The 19272-nt window shown below is 37.3% G+C and overlaps 1 protein-coding gene across 6 annotated transcripts in view; it reads right to left on the bottom strand.

Annotated features, from left to right (window-relative positions):
• The window catches only part of LOC129764413 (FHIP family protein AAEL005291), a 51886-nt gene that overhangs the window by 27930 nt on the left and 4684 nt on the right, over window positions 1-19272 (bottom strand). For 4 of the 6 annotated variants that reach the window (XM_055763469.1, XM_055763467.1, XM_055763472.1 and 1 more), the window contains one exon: window positions 10184-10890. In XM_055763469.1, the coding sequence (XP_055619444.1) occupies window positions 10184-10375 (192 nt within the window). In that variant the 5' untranslated portion in view covers window positions 10376-10890. Of the gene's footprint in view, window positions 1-6792; window positions 7250-10183; window positions 10891-19272 lie in introns of those variants that run through there. The other 2 variants (XM_055763470.1, XM_055763473.1) reach the window with 2 other exon arrangements.

The following is a 19272-nucleotide window of genomic DNA, read 5'->3' as shown; positions in this document are numbered from 1 at the left end:
AATATCATTTATTAAGCAAACGTGGACGGTCACGGAAAGAATTTGAATGAGAACTGAACAGCGTCGTGGGTTCTGCTGCTGGTATATATCGATGAGTAATGCTGATGCAGCGGAACGATGGCTATTGGCTGGCCGCGATCGTACGATGTTTGGAATGTGCTGATCGTGGTCCTTTGGTGTGCATATCATAACGTGATTCATCGGGGGGGTGAAAAAGTGTCGTCCTCGGCACTTGGTTGGTTATTCTGAATTCCTGGCAGGATGTTGTTGAGTTCGAGGTTTATCAACTTCTGGCGTTTCCTTGATTTCCTTTGTTGAGTAGCTTTCAGATGATAATAGATTAAAAATAGAATAATAATCAATAGAGTTGAGGACAGGGATGTCCCTCCTACTAGACTCCATTTCCATTTTTGGTCGGATTCTTGTTGAAGGAATACTTTGTCTAAATGTTTCCTGTTCGAGAGTGCTACTTCTTCTATTTTTGCCACATCGTGATCGTTTATGATTTGCTTTTTAATGGAAAGGTCATGAAGAGCTCCTTGGAATGTTTCAACTTCGCTAATTTTGTCGATTGAAGTAAAGTTGCGTTCCATGTAGGTAACCGTGCAGTTCGAGAAAGATATTATGAAACTTCCGGAAAGATGTCTGTTACTAGGTCCGCAATCGGAACGTAACTCCTGGTCTTTTGCATTAGTGATCAGGACCTTGTTATTAGCTATTAATTTTGCAGATGTTTCTTCACTTTTTTCCATCACACAATGCGGATCGTTGCCCATTATAAGTGGGTAAATGCATGAGTCTTTGAACTCTTTTGTGTAAATGTTTAATTGGACGTAGTTTTCTGGTTCCGTTGTGGTAAGGAGTTGTCTACCTTGTTTGATTACGAATTGGGGATATTCTTTTATAACAATACCGTTCTGATTTATTGGGTATATACGGATAATTGTTGATTCTTCCGGTTCCATTTCTGGGACGTGGATAATGTACAGTAAAGTATTTTCGCTAGTGGCTATTTTTGGGGTCACTAGATTGAGTGCTTCTTCAGGTATGTCCATTTGAATTCCTTGATTGTTGAGGATGGTTTTTATCAGGTTAATTTCTTTGCTGGATAATATTCTGCTATTGGTAACTCGCATTTTAGAGAAGAGTACTGCTTCTTGAATGTTGATTAGAATTTTGTTGATAGTGTCGATGTTCAGAATTGTTGTAATTATGTCGATATCGTCGAGGATGATTTGATTGATATGCTGTTTCTCAATTATTTGATTAATTGCGGTTGTTAATTCAGAGATACTGTTGCCAATCTGTTCGTTGATTTTGATTTGATGATTGTTCTCGCTGACTAGTTGGTTCAAGCTCCTGTTGATGATTCGTAGGTCTTGGGCGTCGGGGCTGCCGGCGATCCATTTCCATGCTGTGCCTATGATGTCCCATCTTCTGGTCCTCTTATGAATAGTTGGTTTAATTTGTAGAAAATTAGAATACAATTCGCGTATTTTATGCTTGCTAATCTGATTAAGTACATTATTATTCTTTTGATTATTGTATACCAAACTTGTAAGTTGGTTGATTGTTGACTCTAGGTCTGTAAGATTAATTGGATGTATTATCCTAATATTTCCCGTTTGGATTTTGCAAGAACCAATCTTCTGCATTAATATAAGATCGTTATGAAGATTTCTTATGGTGAGCTCCTGACATGAAATTCTTGAGATGACGATGATGATTCCTATGTATGAGATGAGCATCTGTAATACAATGTGAGATAGAAAGAGAAAAGTTATCTTTTTTTTGGTCTTTTAATTTTATTTTTGTGTCTTTTTATTTCGCAGTTATTTTTGAATGTGCGATCTGTTACTTCGTTAGCATTGGTTTTGTTGGCTCTAGCTTGTTTTTTGGTACGGATGTTGGGAATAACAAAAACTTCCTGTTTATCATTAATAATTGGAGGTTCCTCTTTCTTTGAATTTTGTTTTACAATTTGTTTTTGTGATTTTTCCATATTTAACTTAGCTTTGAGGAATAATTCTTGTGCGTCTTTAATTATTTCTTGAGGGTTAACAATATTATTTTGGTTAAAGAGAATTTCGTTTGGTGTGTATTGTGTTGAAGAATGTACAGTGTTATTATATAATGCTACAGATAATTTAACAATTGATTTTGTGCCCATAGTTCTGAATTTATGCTTGTTTGTATTAAATATTTCAATAATGGTAGAATGTGCACGTTCTATTTGTCCGTTGGATTCGGAAGATGCTGCGTAGTCTATCTGTGTTCCTAGTTGGCTGAGAAAGTCTTTAAGATGAATAGATCTGAATGTTGTTTCATGATCTGTTATGATTTGTCTGGGCACTCCAAATGTACTTATGTATTTTCCTAGTGCTTTTTGAACATGTACTAAATTCTTTGATTTTATAAATATCATTTGAAGATGTTTTGAAAATGAATCAATAAGTGACAAAAAGGAATGTTTATCTATTATGAATATATCCATGTGTATTCTTTCTAATGGTTTTTCGGTAATGGGCCTAGGAGAAATTTTTATGTTGAATGGTTTCCTCTCATATTTATGGGTATTACATATTTCACAAGAGTTTATAAATTTTCTCACTTTTATGCACATGTTGGGGAAAAAATAAGATCTTTTAATTTGAGCTTCAACTTCGGTAATACCGCGATGTGCCCTTTCATGTTCTTTTGCAATTAATTGGTCCTGTCTATTTTCATTTTGAACATCTTCTACCATTCGGTCTGTGAAAACAAAATGGCCTTTCTGACTAAAGTTTTCCTTGTAAGATTCCTGGATAGTTTGGATGAGGTTTTCTGGAGCCATGAGAGCAGTTTGTCTACCGTTATGAAAGAGTTTGAGAAAGTGTGTAACTTGATCTTTATCGAAAGAATTTTGAGATACTATAGTTCTGTGATAATTTTGGAATAGGGTTTCTTGTATTATGGTATCCAGTCGAGAAATTCTGAAAATCATTTGGTTACGGAAATAATTTAACGGGCGTTCGGAGAAATGGATGAAATAGTTGGAGGAGTCGTCGGCAGAGTGAATTGTTTGGGAATCGGAAAGGTTTGGATGGTTCTCGGGATTGTCCGATTGTGGGGGATTATTGGTGACAGATGCTTCACCGTCCTCTTGGTCTCTAGGATCTGAAATATTAGAAGATGTGTTATTATTTGTGATACAAACATTTGCTTCAATTGGCATTCTGCTTAAGGCGTCTGCTACAACATTGGATTTTCCTTCCTTGTATTTAATCTCGTAGTCGTAATTCTCTAGGTCTAGGCGCCATCGTAAGATTTTAGAATTCTTATCAGAAGTTTTGATAAACGTTAGAGGCTTATGGTCCGTAACAAGAGTGAATTTTTGACCATACAGGTAAGGTTTAAATTTATTTACCGCCCATATTATGGCTAATGCTTCTTTCTCATTTGTGGCGTATCGTGACTCGGTATCCGAAAGTGTTCGTGATGCAAATGCGATTGGCCTTTCGACATTGTCCTGTATCTGTGATAGGACAGCTCCTAATGCAAAGCCAGATGCATCCGTAGTTAAAATGAAGGGATGATCAAATTGCGGATATGCCAGTACTTGGTCTGTGGATAGTATTTTTTTTAAGAGTATTAAAGGAATTTATGTATGAAGTGTCTTGTAATTCAATTGTCGAGTCTTTCTTTAAATACTTCGACATGGGTCGTGTGATTTTTGAAAAATCCTTAATAAATCTTCTGTAATAACCGATTAAACCTAGAAATTGTTTAATTTCTTTTTGATTTTTCGGTAAAGGCCATTGAAGAATTTTTTCAATTTTTTCGGGATTTGGTTTTACTCCTTCGGATGTTATGATGTGTCCTAAAAATTCTGTTTGCCTTTTCAAAAACTCGCATTTATCTAATTGAATTTTTAAATTGAAATCGGATAAACGCTTTAAAATTAATTGAAGGTTTTCTAAGTGGTTCTCTAGATTATATCCAATAATAATTATATCGTCAAGATACACGTAGCACTTCGTTCCAATATAATCACCGAGGATATCATTCATTGCTCTCTGAAAGGTTGCGGGAGCATTTTTAAGCCCAAAAGGCATTCTAGTGAATTCAAAATGCCCTTTGTCTGTAGAAAAAGCTGTTTTCTCGATATGTTTCGGGTCCATTGGAATTTGGTGGAATCCCGATTTTAAATCAAGAGTTGTGAAATATTCAGATTTTCCTAGGGAATCCAAAATTTCTTCAATTTGAGGCATAGGATATTTATCGTCTATAGTATGTTCGTTAAGCTTCCTATAATCGATTACGACTCGTACTTTTTTCTTTCCAGATGCGTCTGTTTTTTTTGGGACCACCCATATGGGTGAGGAGTACGGACTTTTGGAAGGTCGAATTATTCCATTATCTAACATTTCTTGTATTTGTTCATGAACATCTAGTTTGAAATGATGTGGGTACCGATAATTTTTTGTGTAAATTGGCATATCGTTAGTGGTTAAAATTTTATGTTTAGTGGCTGATGTGGATGTGAGTTTTTCCCCCTTTTTAGATACAACTGCTTGATGTTGGTGAAGAATTTGAATTAATTTGGTTTTTTCTAATGATGAAAGATGATTTGTTCTAATGATGTCATTAATTTCATTTTCAGAAATACATTCTGAGTGTTTTATTAGGAAGGGAGAAATGGTTTCAAAATTGTTAACTGTTAATCCAATTTTCGGGATATTTATGGGGTTTCTACATGTGGAAATTACATTGACGGTTGTTTTATTATTTTCTGCTCTATAGAGTCCAGGATTAATAAAGATATTTTTGTAAAGTTTTTGATAAGAGGGGACAAGCCAATCACCGTTATTTGTGGTCTCAATTGTTACAAAATGATTGTAAAGTTGTTTGGTGGGGTAAAATTTGGCATATGAAAATTGTTTGTCTAATAGTGTTAGTGTTTCGTCTTCGTAATTGATGCGTGCTTTGAGTTCTGCCAATGTTTCCGATCCTATTAAGCCGTCGAAAAAGTTGTGAAATTTCAAGACGTAAAACGTGAAGGGTTTGAAAGCGCCGTTAAACAAAGCAATTTTTCCTTTTTCGGTTACACTGTTGGTTCCACACACGTTTTTTATTTTCGTATTTGGTACGGTGCTAGTTTTTCCCAAGATTCCTGGTGCAATAATATTTTTGTTTGCTCCAGAATCTATCAAAATATTTAGGGTTTGATTATTTTTAGGATGTTTAATTTTGAGATAGGGTAAGTAATTTAAGTTGGATTTAGATTTGTGTATCCCAAGTGAAAATTTAGATCAAGATCATCTTCAGATTCAGTGTCTGATTTTGCAATATCATCCTCAGGATCATCTTTGACTGTCTCATGGTTATTTATTGTTTTCCTATTTATTGTCAGACGGCTCTGTGTAGTAGTAGCGTCCATCGGTTCAATTTCATTTCGCTCTCTTTTTTGATCCAATTTGAAGGGTTTCTGATTTTTATTCAATTGAGGATTTTTACTGCTTGATTTGTTATCGAAATCTTTGTTCTTCTGATACTTTTTTGGAGAATAATCAAAAGTCATGTTTTGTGCTGTTATTTCTTTTGATTTGAATTTACATAGAAATGCATAGGCATCTTCTATATCTTTCGGCCTTGCGGCTTGAGCATAGCCAAAATATGGTTCGATTAGTCCGGCGATGAAAGCAGCCAAGGCGTCTTCTTCTATAAAATCGTTTATGACTTCCCAGTTGTTACGGTATTTTTCTGTTTGTTTCGCCAAGGTCTTAATATTTTGAATAATATTTTTTGATTTATTGTAGTATCTCGAAATACTCATATTTTCAGTCATTTTACATTGCCATAACTGGCATTTATACGTGGAAAGTTCTTGACGATCGCCGAGAGCATTTGTCAGAACTTCCGAAATTTGCTCAAAATTGTCTGGGTTACCGGCAAGACATATTATGTCTTTTGCTTTCCCTTGGATTTTATGTATTACTGCAGTGGTATACATTTTAAATTGCACTGGCGTAACGTGCTCTTTGAAAGCATTGAGTGTTTCCTGAGCAGTTGTTAGCCACGCATTCAATTGTTTCGAATTGCCGTCGAATGTTGGAATCATTTTGATTGGATCCGGAATTCTGCATAGCATCTCAAAACTGGTTGTTGGTTGGTGATATTCGTATATTACCGGTTGTGCAGTAGGTTGTTCTGCTGGCGTTGTTCCATTTAAATGCGATTCAATTTGCAGGAACATGGCGTCATGTTCCTTTTGTTTGGTGGAAAATGCGTCCATCATCTCCATCATTTTCTGGAGTTGCGCGCCGATTTGCTCCATATCTGAGCTTTCTTCAATTAATAAATTTTCCAATGAGGGGGGATTCTCAATTGGGATGTGTGCCAAGTCTCCTGAGTCAACGGATGAAATGGTTTCTTCTGAGTCCGAAGAGTCGCAATTGCTGTGATTAATGCTTTTCCACAAGCTGCGAGTTTTCTTCAGAGCACTTTTTGGTGTTTTTGGCATTAATGAAGCCTTGCACCGTTTACACAAATTTGTTAATTTTTAAGCACACACGTTCGCTTAGAACTCGTGTGGCTTCTGGAAGTGTGCTTCGCTTAGAATTCACAATTCCAGGTGGAGTAAAACTTCTCTTAGAACACTTTTACTCCACGCGGTAAGTAATAATTAAAATTGCGTCCGAGTCTCTCTCTTAGAACGGACTTCGATGCACAACAAAAAAAATCACTGACCGGGGCGAGTTTTATTTCACTTAGAATGTGGGGGCGTAGAAAGAAGAGAGAAAAAAAACTTACCGTTTGCAATCGTGTGTGCGGGGTTCTTCGGTTCTTCCAGTGGTGGGGTGCGGTGTGCGGTGGAACCTCAACTCTTTCGTCACTTTGATAGCGGCGTCAGATGCTAGCACTTTCTACAGTTCGTATTAATGTTTCGCGGATTCACTCTAATCGGATTTACCAATCCTGATTATAACACTGTTTTTTCACACTCGTTACTATTCCACTCACTGAAACCGCACGGCTGCGCCAATCTTGTTGTGGCCTTCGACGTTCAGCTTTTAAAAAACGTTTATTATAATCAACATACAGTTTATTATCTAAATATCATTTATTAAGCAAACGTGGACGGTCACGGAAAGAATTTGAATGAGAACTGAACAGCGTCGTGGGTTCTGCTGCTGGTATATATCGATGAGTAATGCTGATGCAGCGGAACGATGGCTATTGGCTGGCCGCGATCGTACGATGTTTGGAATGTGCTGATCGTGGTCCTTTGGTGTGCATATCATAACGTGATTATATATTAGGGTGGCAATGGATGTATGAGAAAAATTTCATCATCGAATTTTAAAAACCGACCATTTTGTTTATTAGCCCAAAAAAAAATATCTGTGCAAAGTTTCAGCTCGATCGGACATGATTTACGGATGCCTCAAAGCGCTTAAAGTTTTGATTTTTTGATCCTCGAAAACAATTTGTAAATTTTCTTCGTTCAAATGAATGAAGGCTTGTCACTCGGCTATATCTTTTGCACAGTGACGAAATACCACAGCGGGTATGCCATCCGGCTTTGGAACATAGGATCTATTTAACTTTTGGACGCATCTATATGTAGTTACGTTACTGTGGGTGATATTTTGAACGTGTACAACTTGACTGCAAGCGGGGGTCTCCGCAGCCACATTGGTTGCGCGTTCGCTTAGTAAGCGATCTATCGTGAGTTCAAAACTCAGGACCCTCATTGACCATCTTTGTGTTGTTACAGAATAGCTTCGTCCACGCAACAATCATCAGCGATGGAGATCGATCCACGGTCGAAATAAGATCGATTCATCCATACAACTGCTCTGCTCTGCAAGACACATCGGGCTGCTGTTCTATAAATAACTCAACAATGATCAATCAACTGTCTCCGCTGTCCGGTGGTCCAACTGGATAATGGAAGAACAGACAGAATACTCTTACGCCTAAATGGCTACTGTGTGAATGTACCATATGTAATGGTATAGGAGAAATACTGGCGAACGGCAACTGTGTAATGTGCTAATTATAGATATGATAACCATGTGACATGTACACGATTAAAATTCGGCTCTGTTACAGCTGAAATGCTAATGAGCCTTTAATAAATAAATGGGATAAAAAAAAACTTGACTGCATCCAGCGAGACGTTCGATGCAACCCTCAGTTCAACTATCGGAGGTCGGATCTTTCCGGAATACAGATGTAAAATGCATCCTAATAAAAATTGCAAGCTTTTGCTTTACTTCAGTGGCGTCTCGTTCATCTGTTCAAACTGTTCATAGGTCAGGTAGACAATCTCTCATTTTATTACTTTACCTTTGAAGCATGGATGAGGAATTATCGAAGGTAATTTATTTGTAATTTCTGTATTATCCCGAATATCCTTATTTTCTTTTCTGTTTGAATGAACCTTCTCCACCGATGGCTAGACTTGACTACAGCAATGTATGAAGCGATCACTACTACTAATGCGCTGCCATGCGTGAAAAATAGATATTTGAGGTACAAAGTTTACGGCTGAAGAAGCCGGTTGAAAAACTAGAAAACACACACACAGCATTGTTGATTGAACAGATAGTTCACTTAGTCACGCGTCACCTCTGCTTTACTTTTGGGCTCTCCAATCAAACATGACATTACCGGATCTGACAGGTTTTTTTTTTATTCGCTATTCACAAAATGCTCCAAAATGATGTTAAAATCTGTACCCGTATCAAATGTGATTTGAGGAGATGGACGTTTAGCAATTTGCATTCTTCATTTGGCTGTTAGAGGTTAGCTTTTGCAGAAGGCGATTTTTGAGTTCGCATTCTACGCTGGCATCGATTGTGTTCGCGTTTTGTTTTGTGCAAAATCAGCATATTCCAAGGGGAGAACAGGTAAGGACTTCCCATAGGTAAAGTGAAAAGTAACCATTGCCGGATGATGCGGGAGAAATTAAGCGCCATGTAGTAATTTCTTTGAATTTCTTTCGCAACTTAAAGTAGCCCAGGTTGTGCATCGTTACGAATGGTAACTGAAGGGTAATGACTATCTACATGAAGCATATATATCTAGCAGTGTCGATTACAAATTGGCTGTTCACAGATGCTAAAACTAGACGGAGAGCTCTACCTAAATTATTCAGCTGCACCTTAACTCGATTTAGGTTCAGGAAATCCATTACATCGATTAATTTTAATTTTTTACCACCAGATGTGTCGATTGTCGATAATCATCCTACATAAGAGAGCAATCCACCAATTTTGTCACGTTGTCACGAAGCTCAAGGACGAAGACCCCAGTTGTATGTTCATTTGAATTAACAATTATTTCATGTTCCAAACAAGAAACTGTGTTTTAGGTTCACCGAAAAGAGCGTAATCATATTCACACACTGAATTCATCAAAATGTTACCCCTGATAGATTGCTCGGAACACTCATAGCCACGGTAAGGACACTCGCGGAAGTGCGAATGATAGCGTAGAGTGCAGTCAGCCTGTGTTGGCTGGCTGTTCCGCTAACGCGCGCCATCAATCTCTATAGCACTATCATCCGGAACTAAGTAAAACTGCAATGGTAATAAATTTCCAAGTCTCCTCGGGCAAAGAAAAAAACGAGGTAAGTGCTGAGTGGAATGTTGATGACGGCGGCAGTGGCTCACCTAGAGCGGTAAAAGACATTGACGCAAATATTCCACCCGCAAAAAAGGGAGGTGTCGCATCTCTGGGACACCTACCTGTAGGAATCAACCTGTCCCCCTAGTTCTGATCGTACATTTTCCAGCTAATTAGCAAAACAACTTGGTCAAGATTTCATTAAATGATAGCCTTAGTGTTTACGTTAGACGAACCCGTAAGATGGGCTACACTTTCGGAGTGAACCGAAAATTCCCACCAACTATTATGATCGTGGTTGCGTCTTATACTGTTTGTTAATCTTTTCCGTGGAAGAAAGTAACACAATGAAGTGAACTAATGTTAGATGCACATCTCCTCCTTTGCAGCGCAAAGAAAGAAAAGTAAAAATAACACCCATTCACATGGTTTTGGCCGCAAGACACTGTCACAAGCTTGCGTGTATTTGTGTTTCTGTATGTACGTGTAATCGACTATTGATTTATGAGCTTCATTCCTATATAACTCTTCTACACAAGATACGTAAAAGCAGTACTCTAAAACTCACCTCCGATCGTTGGATAATCTCGTACGCTTGCTGCCAATGGATACAGAAGCTATCGTAGCACGCCTTGGGGTCACACTCGGACGCATCGAATGCTCGCATGGTTCCGTTAGTAGAACCTCCGCTCCGGCTTGCGCCACCTCCACCCGATTTGGTGAAGCTCTGCCGCAGGGGACTGGACCGAAGCCAACTCATTGTGCACAATGATCTTTTCTTTCTTCTTTAATTTGAACTAACACGTAATTCGGAATTGACACTTTTACTCAAACCACGCGACTCGACACCACATTCGGACACTTCGACTTTGGGTATAACACAGCTCGAGGGGCTCATTCATGCGTTTCATACGTGTCGTGTTGGAGCGTGCGTCGTACCAGTGCCCACTTTTCGCAGCAGCAGTAGCAGGTTTCAAGACGGTAACGATTTCTATTCACTTGAATTTACACATTTCCCATATAATATAACTGCTTAACTGTCTTTACGATTTAGCAATACTTAGATTGGATCGGTTACCTCTGTTGTTGTTGTTGTTGCTGAGACAGCTGCATTTCGTAACAATGGAACGGGCCGGACTCTTCACCTGGAGGTCCATCGAGACTGACTTTTACTTGCGTTTTTTCGCCACCGTTTGCTTCCCCTCTGGCAAATGACACGGGTTTGGTTTTAACACACACTCGCCTTGGCCGCTTGCTCGGTAATCAACTCTCAAACTAGAACGAAAATATAAACAATTGTTATTTGCGAATGACTGCTTTTATGATAACACATTTATAATATTGATTACAAAAAGTGTGTTCGTTTATCAGTTGCCGGCACAGGAGTGTACCGTGAGGAGTATAGGTTAAGGTTCGTCACTACCAAACCGGTTTGATAATAAACAAACCTAAAGCGAGTTGGACTTATTGAAGGGAATTGATGAATGAATAAGTCACATATATTATACTTCTCTATAGTTTTATGTTGCATAAATACCCCCCAATAATCGAAATAAATCGAATAGGTACCCAAACAAAAAGAAAACGCCATATGGAGTCTCCTCCGATTCTGCTTTCATGAATCATCGAAGCTTTTTGGATTAAGAAGTCAGATCCATAATTTATCTCGCTACTCAACGCATCTTTAACACTCGAAACCTCTTCCGACTCGTTGAATTACCCCGTTCAAATATCCCGTTTACTGTCTCCGGAGAAGCTAAATTTAGTTCAGTCATTCCCATCAGCTGTCTTTCAGATGACAAATACCTGTCCTTATTTATTTATAGTTGGGAACCCAACTGTTGTTTTTCCTTCTTCTATTGGAAAAAAATGGTCGCCCCCTTCCCATTTCTTAACTCGAATACTTGAGGGATCAAATCGATTAACTTCAAACATTATTGATGGTGATGAAAAATAATTCTGGCGCTCCTCTCTTAGCAAAACAATATAGGGAGACTACATGCTCCATATACATTTCGCAGGTTTAGTTTTGTTACAGTTTTATCATAAAATTGCAGTATACATTCTTGCAGAAACTTCATAATTTTTTCAGCACAGGTTGAACTCGCCCAAATTATATTTTTTGCATTCACCAACGCTTTGATAATGTGGTATTGTTGATAATTTAGCGAACCAACAAGCAAGAATAGAACCATAAATTAAACTCCAAAACAAATTGCGTTCACGAGATAATTAATTGATTAGGTCGACTTTGAAACTCGCAATTGTTATTTTAAGATTTACTGAATAAACAGTAGGGTGGGGAAAACATAACCTAACCATTATCAACGAAACAAAAATGATGCTGTATATTTTCGTGGTTACAGCTTACGACTAGGGGTGATTATTAGAATGTGGTTCAAGATGGTTTTTCCAACAACAGTATATGAAATCTACAAAATGATAACAGTCCCTTTTTCCTGAAATACAATGAATTTAATTATTCATTTCACTATTTTTGATAACATAATATTTATTACGATGATTGCCAAGGATTTCATTCTACCCCGTATTTTCATATCGATTTTGTCACACTATCGATGCCCTCAATGCTCGTATTCTTATCCTCTAGCTTCAGAGCCCCTAAATACAAATTCCAGTTTCGGATTCTTGGCTTTCAGATTCCTGATTCAGATTTTATTAGGAATCTGCTCTAAATTCCAGAATCGAGATAGAGATGCAGATCTGAAATTTGAGATCTCGGAGTTCCAGTTTTTTCTTTCATTTTCAGACTAAAAATTTGAGCAAAAATCTGGGTGTCACCCAATTTTCAAATCGACGGAGTAGTGTTCTGTATTTCACATTCATATTCCAAATTGAATTTATATTCCTAATTTTTATATTATCCAACTGATTCTACATTTATTATACAGATTTTTCATTCCAGAAACTATTCTGGGCAGAACTGAATGAATGTGTGAGATGCTTTTATCCCGGATTCTACTATTTACTCGGCCACGGAGACATCTTCAGATTACTTGTTTCAAACTCAGGATTGAAGATTCCCAATTACAAATTTAGATAGGAACCACAGATTCAAGATTCCAGTTTCGAGATTCTAGATTTAACATTCCCTATTCCTGATCTAGTTTAGAAAATTATGAATTAGATATCATATAACAGATTTAAGAGTTCATGTTTAGATCTCTGATTGAAGTAGCTGATTCCAAAAGCATAGCTACCTGCTTTTGGAATTAAATGATTAAATTATCAGATTCTTGTGTAAGAAATCCAGAATTGACTACGGATTTCAAATTCCAGATTCCAGATCGCAACTTCGCAGTTCGAATTCAGATCCAGATTCACAAAACAGATAGACATCTGTTGCATATGGGAATATTGAACTCATTGTATATTCTAGTGCACTGTCTCAGGATTGAAATGAAGATATTCCCGATGATGATGGTTCGAGAGGCGGATCCCAGTCTGATTACATATGAAAACGAAAGGGGACATCATCGATTTCTTTACATCGACTCTCTCTTTTGGTCGTAACTTAGCTGCAAACACATTCCCAGCTGTATTTGACAATGTTGATGATAGTTCAGAACCTCATCTATTGGATTCTATAGCAAACTCAAATTGGAACGTTTTTACAGTTGAGTTATTAACTAAAGAAAAAGTTGATGAAGAGCAATCGATCAAGTCATTTTTACCCCTTTCCCCTCATTTTTTTTCTGAGCCCCTCATATTCAAGTCAAGAATATGTGTCAAAATCCTTCCTTCGTGAAGGGTTACTGTATTTTTTTGTACTGGCGTCCACAAAGCCTTTTGATCCGTCTGCGGATACAGTACCAGTTCGAAAAGCGGTCGTCAGTAGAAGGAATCTTCTGTACCGACTGTGATCTATTCTGTTCATACAAGTAGTGATTCCCGATTTTTGAAATTAATTGTTCATCAGCTAATCGAATACTTTCCAGCAGTTTGTTATTCGATAACAGCGGAGCCGAATCCAAGCTAGCACGGTCCTTGAATCGGATCAAAATGCTGCACTTTCTTTTACCTTAGTTTTTCGGAAGTGACAGGTTCGTCTGTGTAGTAACGGACATGATTAATGCCACAGGATGAGGTTACAACACATTTCTACAGAATACATTAATACATTAAATTAAATAAATTTTACAGTGAATTGCCAGATGAAAAATATTTCGTTTTCTTCATTTTCAAATTCCGAAAGACCTTTTTCGTCCGTTGTTTCTCAAGGCTTGCTCGGCTTCCGTTTGTTGGTTGAATGGCATGGATGTCCTTGGGTCATGGCACCGGACCACTGGCGAGGGACCTGCACCATGAGGCTTGACTAATGGATGAGTGATTCATCCATTAGTCAAATTTTGTAAAATAATTCGACATCTCTCAAGTAACAAAATGCTCCAATTCTCGACGGATTTTCATAGTGCCAATGGCACTCACCGAATCGGAGACGACCAGCAACGGTTTTGTTAACGGAATCGTAGCTGCCACGTAAATTACGGCTACTTCAGCCGATTTATTTTGCAGCTGTCATTTCCAAGAAAGTATACCGAGCTCCTAAGTTCCTGATACCGTTGGAAACCTCCAGTATTTCACCCCGAACCGGATTAGGTGGTTGTGTGTTTCCTTCCTACCGCTGGTTTTTGCAAGAAAACATACCATCTTGGGTCAAATGAGTAAGCCATCAAATCGATGAGTAAGTCGGAAGAGGGTTCCCTCACATCAACACATAGAGACTGCTGGCGTAGATAGCAATAACTCGGAGACAGTTAGAGGTGCCAGTGTTTCTAGGGGCTTGCCTCCGGCCAAAGTGCCTAAAATGTCTCATTCAACAACCATTGTCACCGAATATCTATGGCAGGGGTTTTCAGATTTTTTTTATGTTAGAGCACTTTTTATAGGAAAAACATTTCATGAAGCCCCTGCACCCCTGATCTAGGGTATGCTACATGTTGGGTAACGCCATCCTTTTCCACCATAAAATTTCGTTGTTGAAAAAGGAACTGCATGGTCTTAATGCAATTTTTCTGATCTGGCTTCTGTCCAAGACACCTGGTATCGATCCCAGAACAATGTTACTGATTGAAATATTATCCTGAATTACTTTACATAAACATAAGTATCGTCGATGGGGGTGAGAATGGATCATGGGGGTGAGATCGGGTCAAAAACGAAGAAAGTTACTATTAGTAATATCCTGAAAAATATTGCGAATATTTTCGAAAGCTGTGAACCTTTTAGTAGGAGGCATATTTTCACTACTTTCAATGCATAATACATAACTGTAGTACAAATAGTTATTGTTTAATAATTCATTAAAGTTTGATGTGTAAATACATCAAATTTTGATGATTTATTTAAAAAAATTACTATCTGTATTACAGTTAAGTATTATGCACTGGAAGTAGTGAAAATATGTCTCCTATTAAACGATTCACAGCTTTCAAAAATATTCGCAATATTTGTCAAGATATTACTAATACAGTCAACTCTCCCTAAATCGATATCCAAGGGACCATCGAGTTAGGGACGTATCGAGTTATGGAGAGAAGAATGGTGAATGGCGAATGGAGATACAGAATATCGAGTAAGGGAGAATTGACTGTAGTAACTTTCTCCATTTTTACCCATTTCCATCTCCATCGACGGTGTGTATTTTTCCGATAAAACACACATCTGACCAAATCATTTCACATAAAATTTTGGATCTTTTGTTATCAATGCCTTCAAATATTCATGTTTCTGGGTCCAATTACAGAACTGTTTTTCGATTGATCTTCTAATTGGCCCTTTACAATTTCTTACTATAAATTTCCTAGTACTTCTACCAAAACTTGTTCAGTATTTTCATCGTTCAAGATTTTTCAATTACTTGCAAATAGCATAGTTCTTCGTTGCATGGTATACATGCTCGATACTACACAATGTAGACATCTTAAATCGGACAATTCCTTCCTCGAGTTTTGCGCTTACCAACACATTTGGCGATTCGTTTTTATTTATATAGTTATTAGATATAGGGGCATGTTTTTTCCACCTGAAAAACCCTTTTCACTTTCGATCAAAGATCAATTTCGTTAGCGCAAACATCAAATGGATTAACATTTGTATGGGAGAGAGGGGAGGGGTCTCAAACTATCATAAAAACCTTCCCCGGTCCCAAAAACCCCTACATACAAATTTTCACACCGATCGGTTTCGTAGTTTCTAAGTTCATAAGAATATATATAGATTTGGTAGCTTGATATACAGGTCGGACTCGATTATATACAGACTCGTTTATATGTGATTCGATTATATACAATTTTGGACTCGATTATATAAAGTTTGGATTTTTTTATATTTCAAATATGACTTATTTCAAGAAGAAATATTACCTTTCAACAATAAGGTGAAATTTAAGTGGCTATCACATGTAAACTGGGGTAAAAATTGTGATTTTTGAAGATTTTGCTTGAATTTTCACCAGGAATCGTTTATATCGATATTGCAGCGAAATTAAAAAAGATAGAAGTTGGGTGTCAAAGAACAAATTGTAGAGTGGTTAGAGAGCACACATTAAAAATTATTAACTTTCAAGTTTTTCACTTCCAAAATGTTATTGAAATCAACTAATTTAGTTGTTCCACTAATTTTCTTCATCTTCCAAATGAAAGTATTAGAATCGTCTTCCGTAGCTTACTCTTTAATGTAAAGCCAGTTTGAGGCAACAGAGTCCGAAACAAAAAAAAAGTTCTATAACTCTGTCATTGTTGAAATTCGAACATATTTTTTCCATCAAATATGATCGTTTATCACCTTCTGAGAGAATCTGGATAAATTTATTTTTTTCATGTAATAAAGTTGTTTCCTGACTTTAAGAGGATGAATCAAAAATCAAATTCCTCTATTCTATTCAAAAAACAAAAAAATACATGCAAAAAAAAACGAATAAAAAAATATTTTTTGACTCGATTATATATAGGATTCGAGTATGTACAGTGAAAAAATATCAGAAACTGTATATAATCGAGTCCGTCCTGTAAAACATATTTAGCATACTGTACAATGTGACTTTTTAACTTAGACCGGATTGATTTGGAAATATTAGGTAATTTACATAGAGGATCCTAATTACCCCAACTTACCCTACGTGTTGAAATGTTTAAATTAGGAATTTTGATGTATAGAGCCATAACCAAGCCAAAATTCATTCGAACGACGTGGAGTTTTCAGAAATTTCGGTAAACAAGATACCCAAAAAACACACAACCAGTGCCAAGATTCGTGAATACGTAGTTTGGTTCTTTAGGAACGAATCTGATAAGTAGGCGGTCAATACAAACGTTGTTTGATTACAAACAAATGATTGCTAAGCTGAGGTAGTCTCACGTCAACCTTGCGGTTATATCATAGATATGACCCACTCATTTTTTTTTTTTTTTCTCAATTTTGTAACAATAAAAATTAGCATATACAGTGACAGTGTCAGTTTGTACCATTGGTACTTACGTATTAACGTCACCAGAGCGTAGTTTTAATTATGATTTTTTTTCGGAGTGATTTTTTTTTCTGAGGCCAATGGTAATGTAGTGAAGACTTCGCCCCCCATTACATTAACATCCGAATAAATTTTATTGCGAAAAAACAAATTCATAAAAAAATTTCACTCCGGTGCGGTTAATACATAAATACCGTAGTATTTTAATTTTCCTCATCCTGTTTGCGATCATACATTTAATCATTACATTTTTTTACATTTTGTGTGTCATTCTAAATAATTCTGACTGTTATTTATACGTGTCTACATTACTTTTGGAAGCTAAAATTCCTCGCGCAGTTTTTGTTCCTGTTCTATTTGTTAGTTTGTTCAAATTGATTTTTGGAAAAGGAAAGGAAAGCCAAATTATTGTCATTCCTTTTCAGTGACAAAATGTTACCCCAAAACAAAGAAGCATCCTTGGCTTCGTTTACAGTGATGTCAGTAAATTCCAGGTTTCGGATCTCCATAAATTCATTATCGATATCCTGAAGGTAATTTCAATCGCAAATATTCGGAAGATTTTGTAGAAGAGGAATAATTGACACATGCTTCCTTCCTATGACATTGGGTGGATCAATTATCGCCATGAATCGGTCTTAAATTCAGCTACGGCGTTGTCTGAAATTTTACATACGAACGAATATTCATTGATCAATATTTCAGTCGCGGTACCTACATAAACATTATGCAAACTGACATAATGTTTCTGATCGAACTGTACGTTTTTCAAATTAGTTATATTTTTTATATAGTCTGCCTTAAAAAAGTTACCCAAAAGTGTTCTCAATAATCTTGAAATCGCGTTTTCCAAGATCCCCACGGTAGTGATCACCTATCAATAATTTTATCAATCGCTAATGAATCAAGCTCTCGTGAGTCAGTCAATATTTCGTATGACCTCACGAAGAATATTGACTGGAGAACATTTGCGGAAATAATATCTGAAGCAATTGTTTCAATGCATGAACTTCCTCCACTCGAAGAGTATAACTTTATATCGAGTTTGATTTACGAAAGCGCACTTCAAGCTCAAAAGAAACGTGTACCGGCTACCACTTTCCGACGTCGTCCTCCATCACTTTGGTGGGACAAGGAGTGTTCAAAGGTCTACCTTGAAAAATCATTCGCTTTCAAAAAATTCAGGAAAACTGGATCAGTGGAATGGTTTCGAAAGTACCAAGCTCTAGAAGCCAAACTAAAAGGTCTGATTAAAGCAAAAAAGCGTGGATATTGGCGAAAGTTCTTCAATGGTTTGTCAAGGGAAACCGCTATGAGCACTCTTTGGAATACGGCTAGGAGAATGCGTGGCTGGAACCATACAAATGAAAGTGAGGAATACTCTGACCGTTGGATTTTCAAATTTGCAAGAAAGGTTTGTCCCGATTCCGTTCCTGCACAAAGCGTCGTACGCGACATTCTGCTCCAATGCGATTTTTCGATGGTAGAATTCTCAATTGCCCTCCTCTCATGTAACAATTCAGCTCCTGGGTCGGACAAGATTAAATTCAACTTTTTGAAGAATCTTCCCGACTTGGCGAAACAGCGTTTGCTGAACTTGTTCAACAAGTTTCTGGAGCTGAATATTGTCCCGCATGACTGGAGACAAGTGAGAGTCATAGCCATACGAAAACCCAACAAGCCGGCTTGCGATCACAACTCGTATAGGCCGATTGCAATGTTATCCTGTATTCGTAAATTGTTAGAGAAAATGATCCTACTTCGTTTGGACAAGTGGGTTGAAGCGAACAATTTGCTGTCAAATACGCAGTTTGGCTTCCGCCGAGGTAAATAGACGAACGATTGTCTGGCGCTGCTATCTTCTGAAATCCAAATCGCATTTGCTCGCAAAGAACAAATGGCTTCCGTTTTCCTCGATATCAAAGGGGCATTTGATTCAGTTTCCATGGAAATTCTCTCAGAGAAACTTCATAATCGTGGACTTTCACCAATTCTGAATAATTTCCTGTACAATTTACTGTCAGAAAAGCACATGTTTTTCAATCATGGCAGCTTGAAATCTTCTCGATACAGTTTTATGGGCCTACTACAAGGCTCCTGCCTAAGCCCCCTCTTGTACAGTTTTTACGTCAATGATATAGATGATTGTCTAACTAGAGACTGCACGC

This window comes from Toxorhynchites rutilus, chromosome 2 (genome assembly GCF_029784135.1).
Source record: "Toxorhynchites rutilus septentrionalis strain SRP chromosome 2, ASM2978413v1, whole genome shotgun sequence".
NCBI classification, from domain to species: Eukaryota; Metazoa; Arthropoda; class Insecta; order Diptera; family Culicidae; genus Toxorhynchites; species Toxorhynchites rutilus.
Note: the sequence above shows the minus strand (reverse complement) of the source record. Positions and strands in the feature narration are given on the sequence as shown.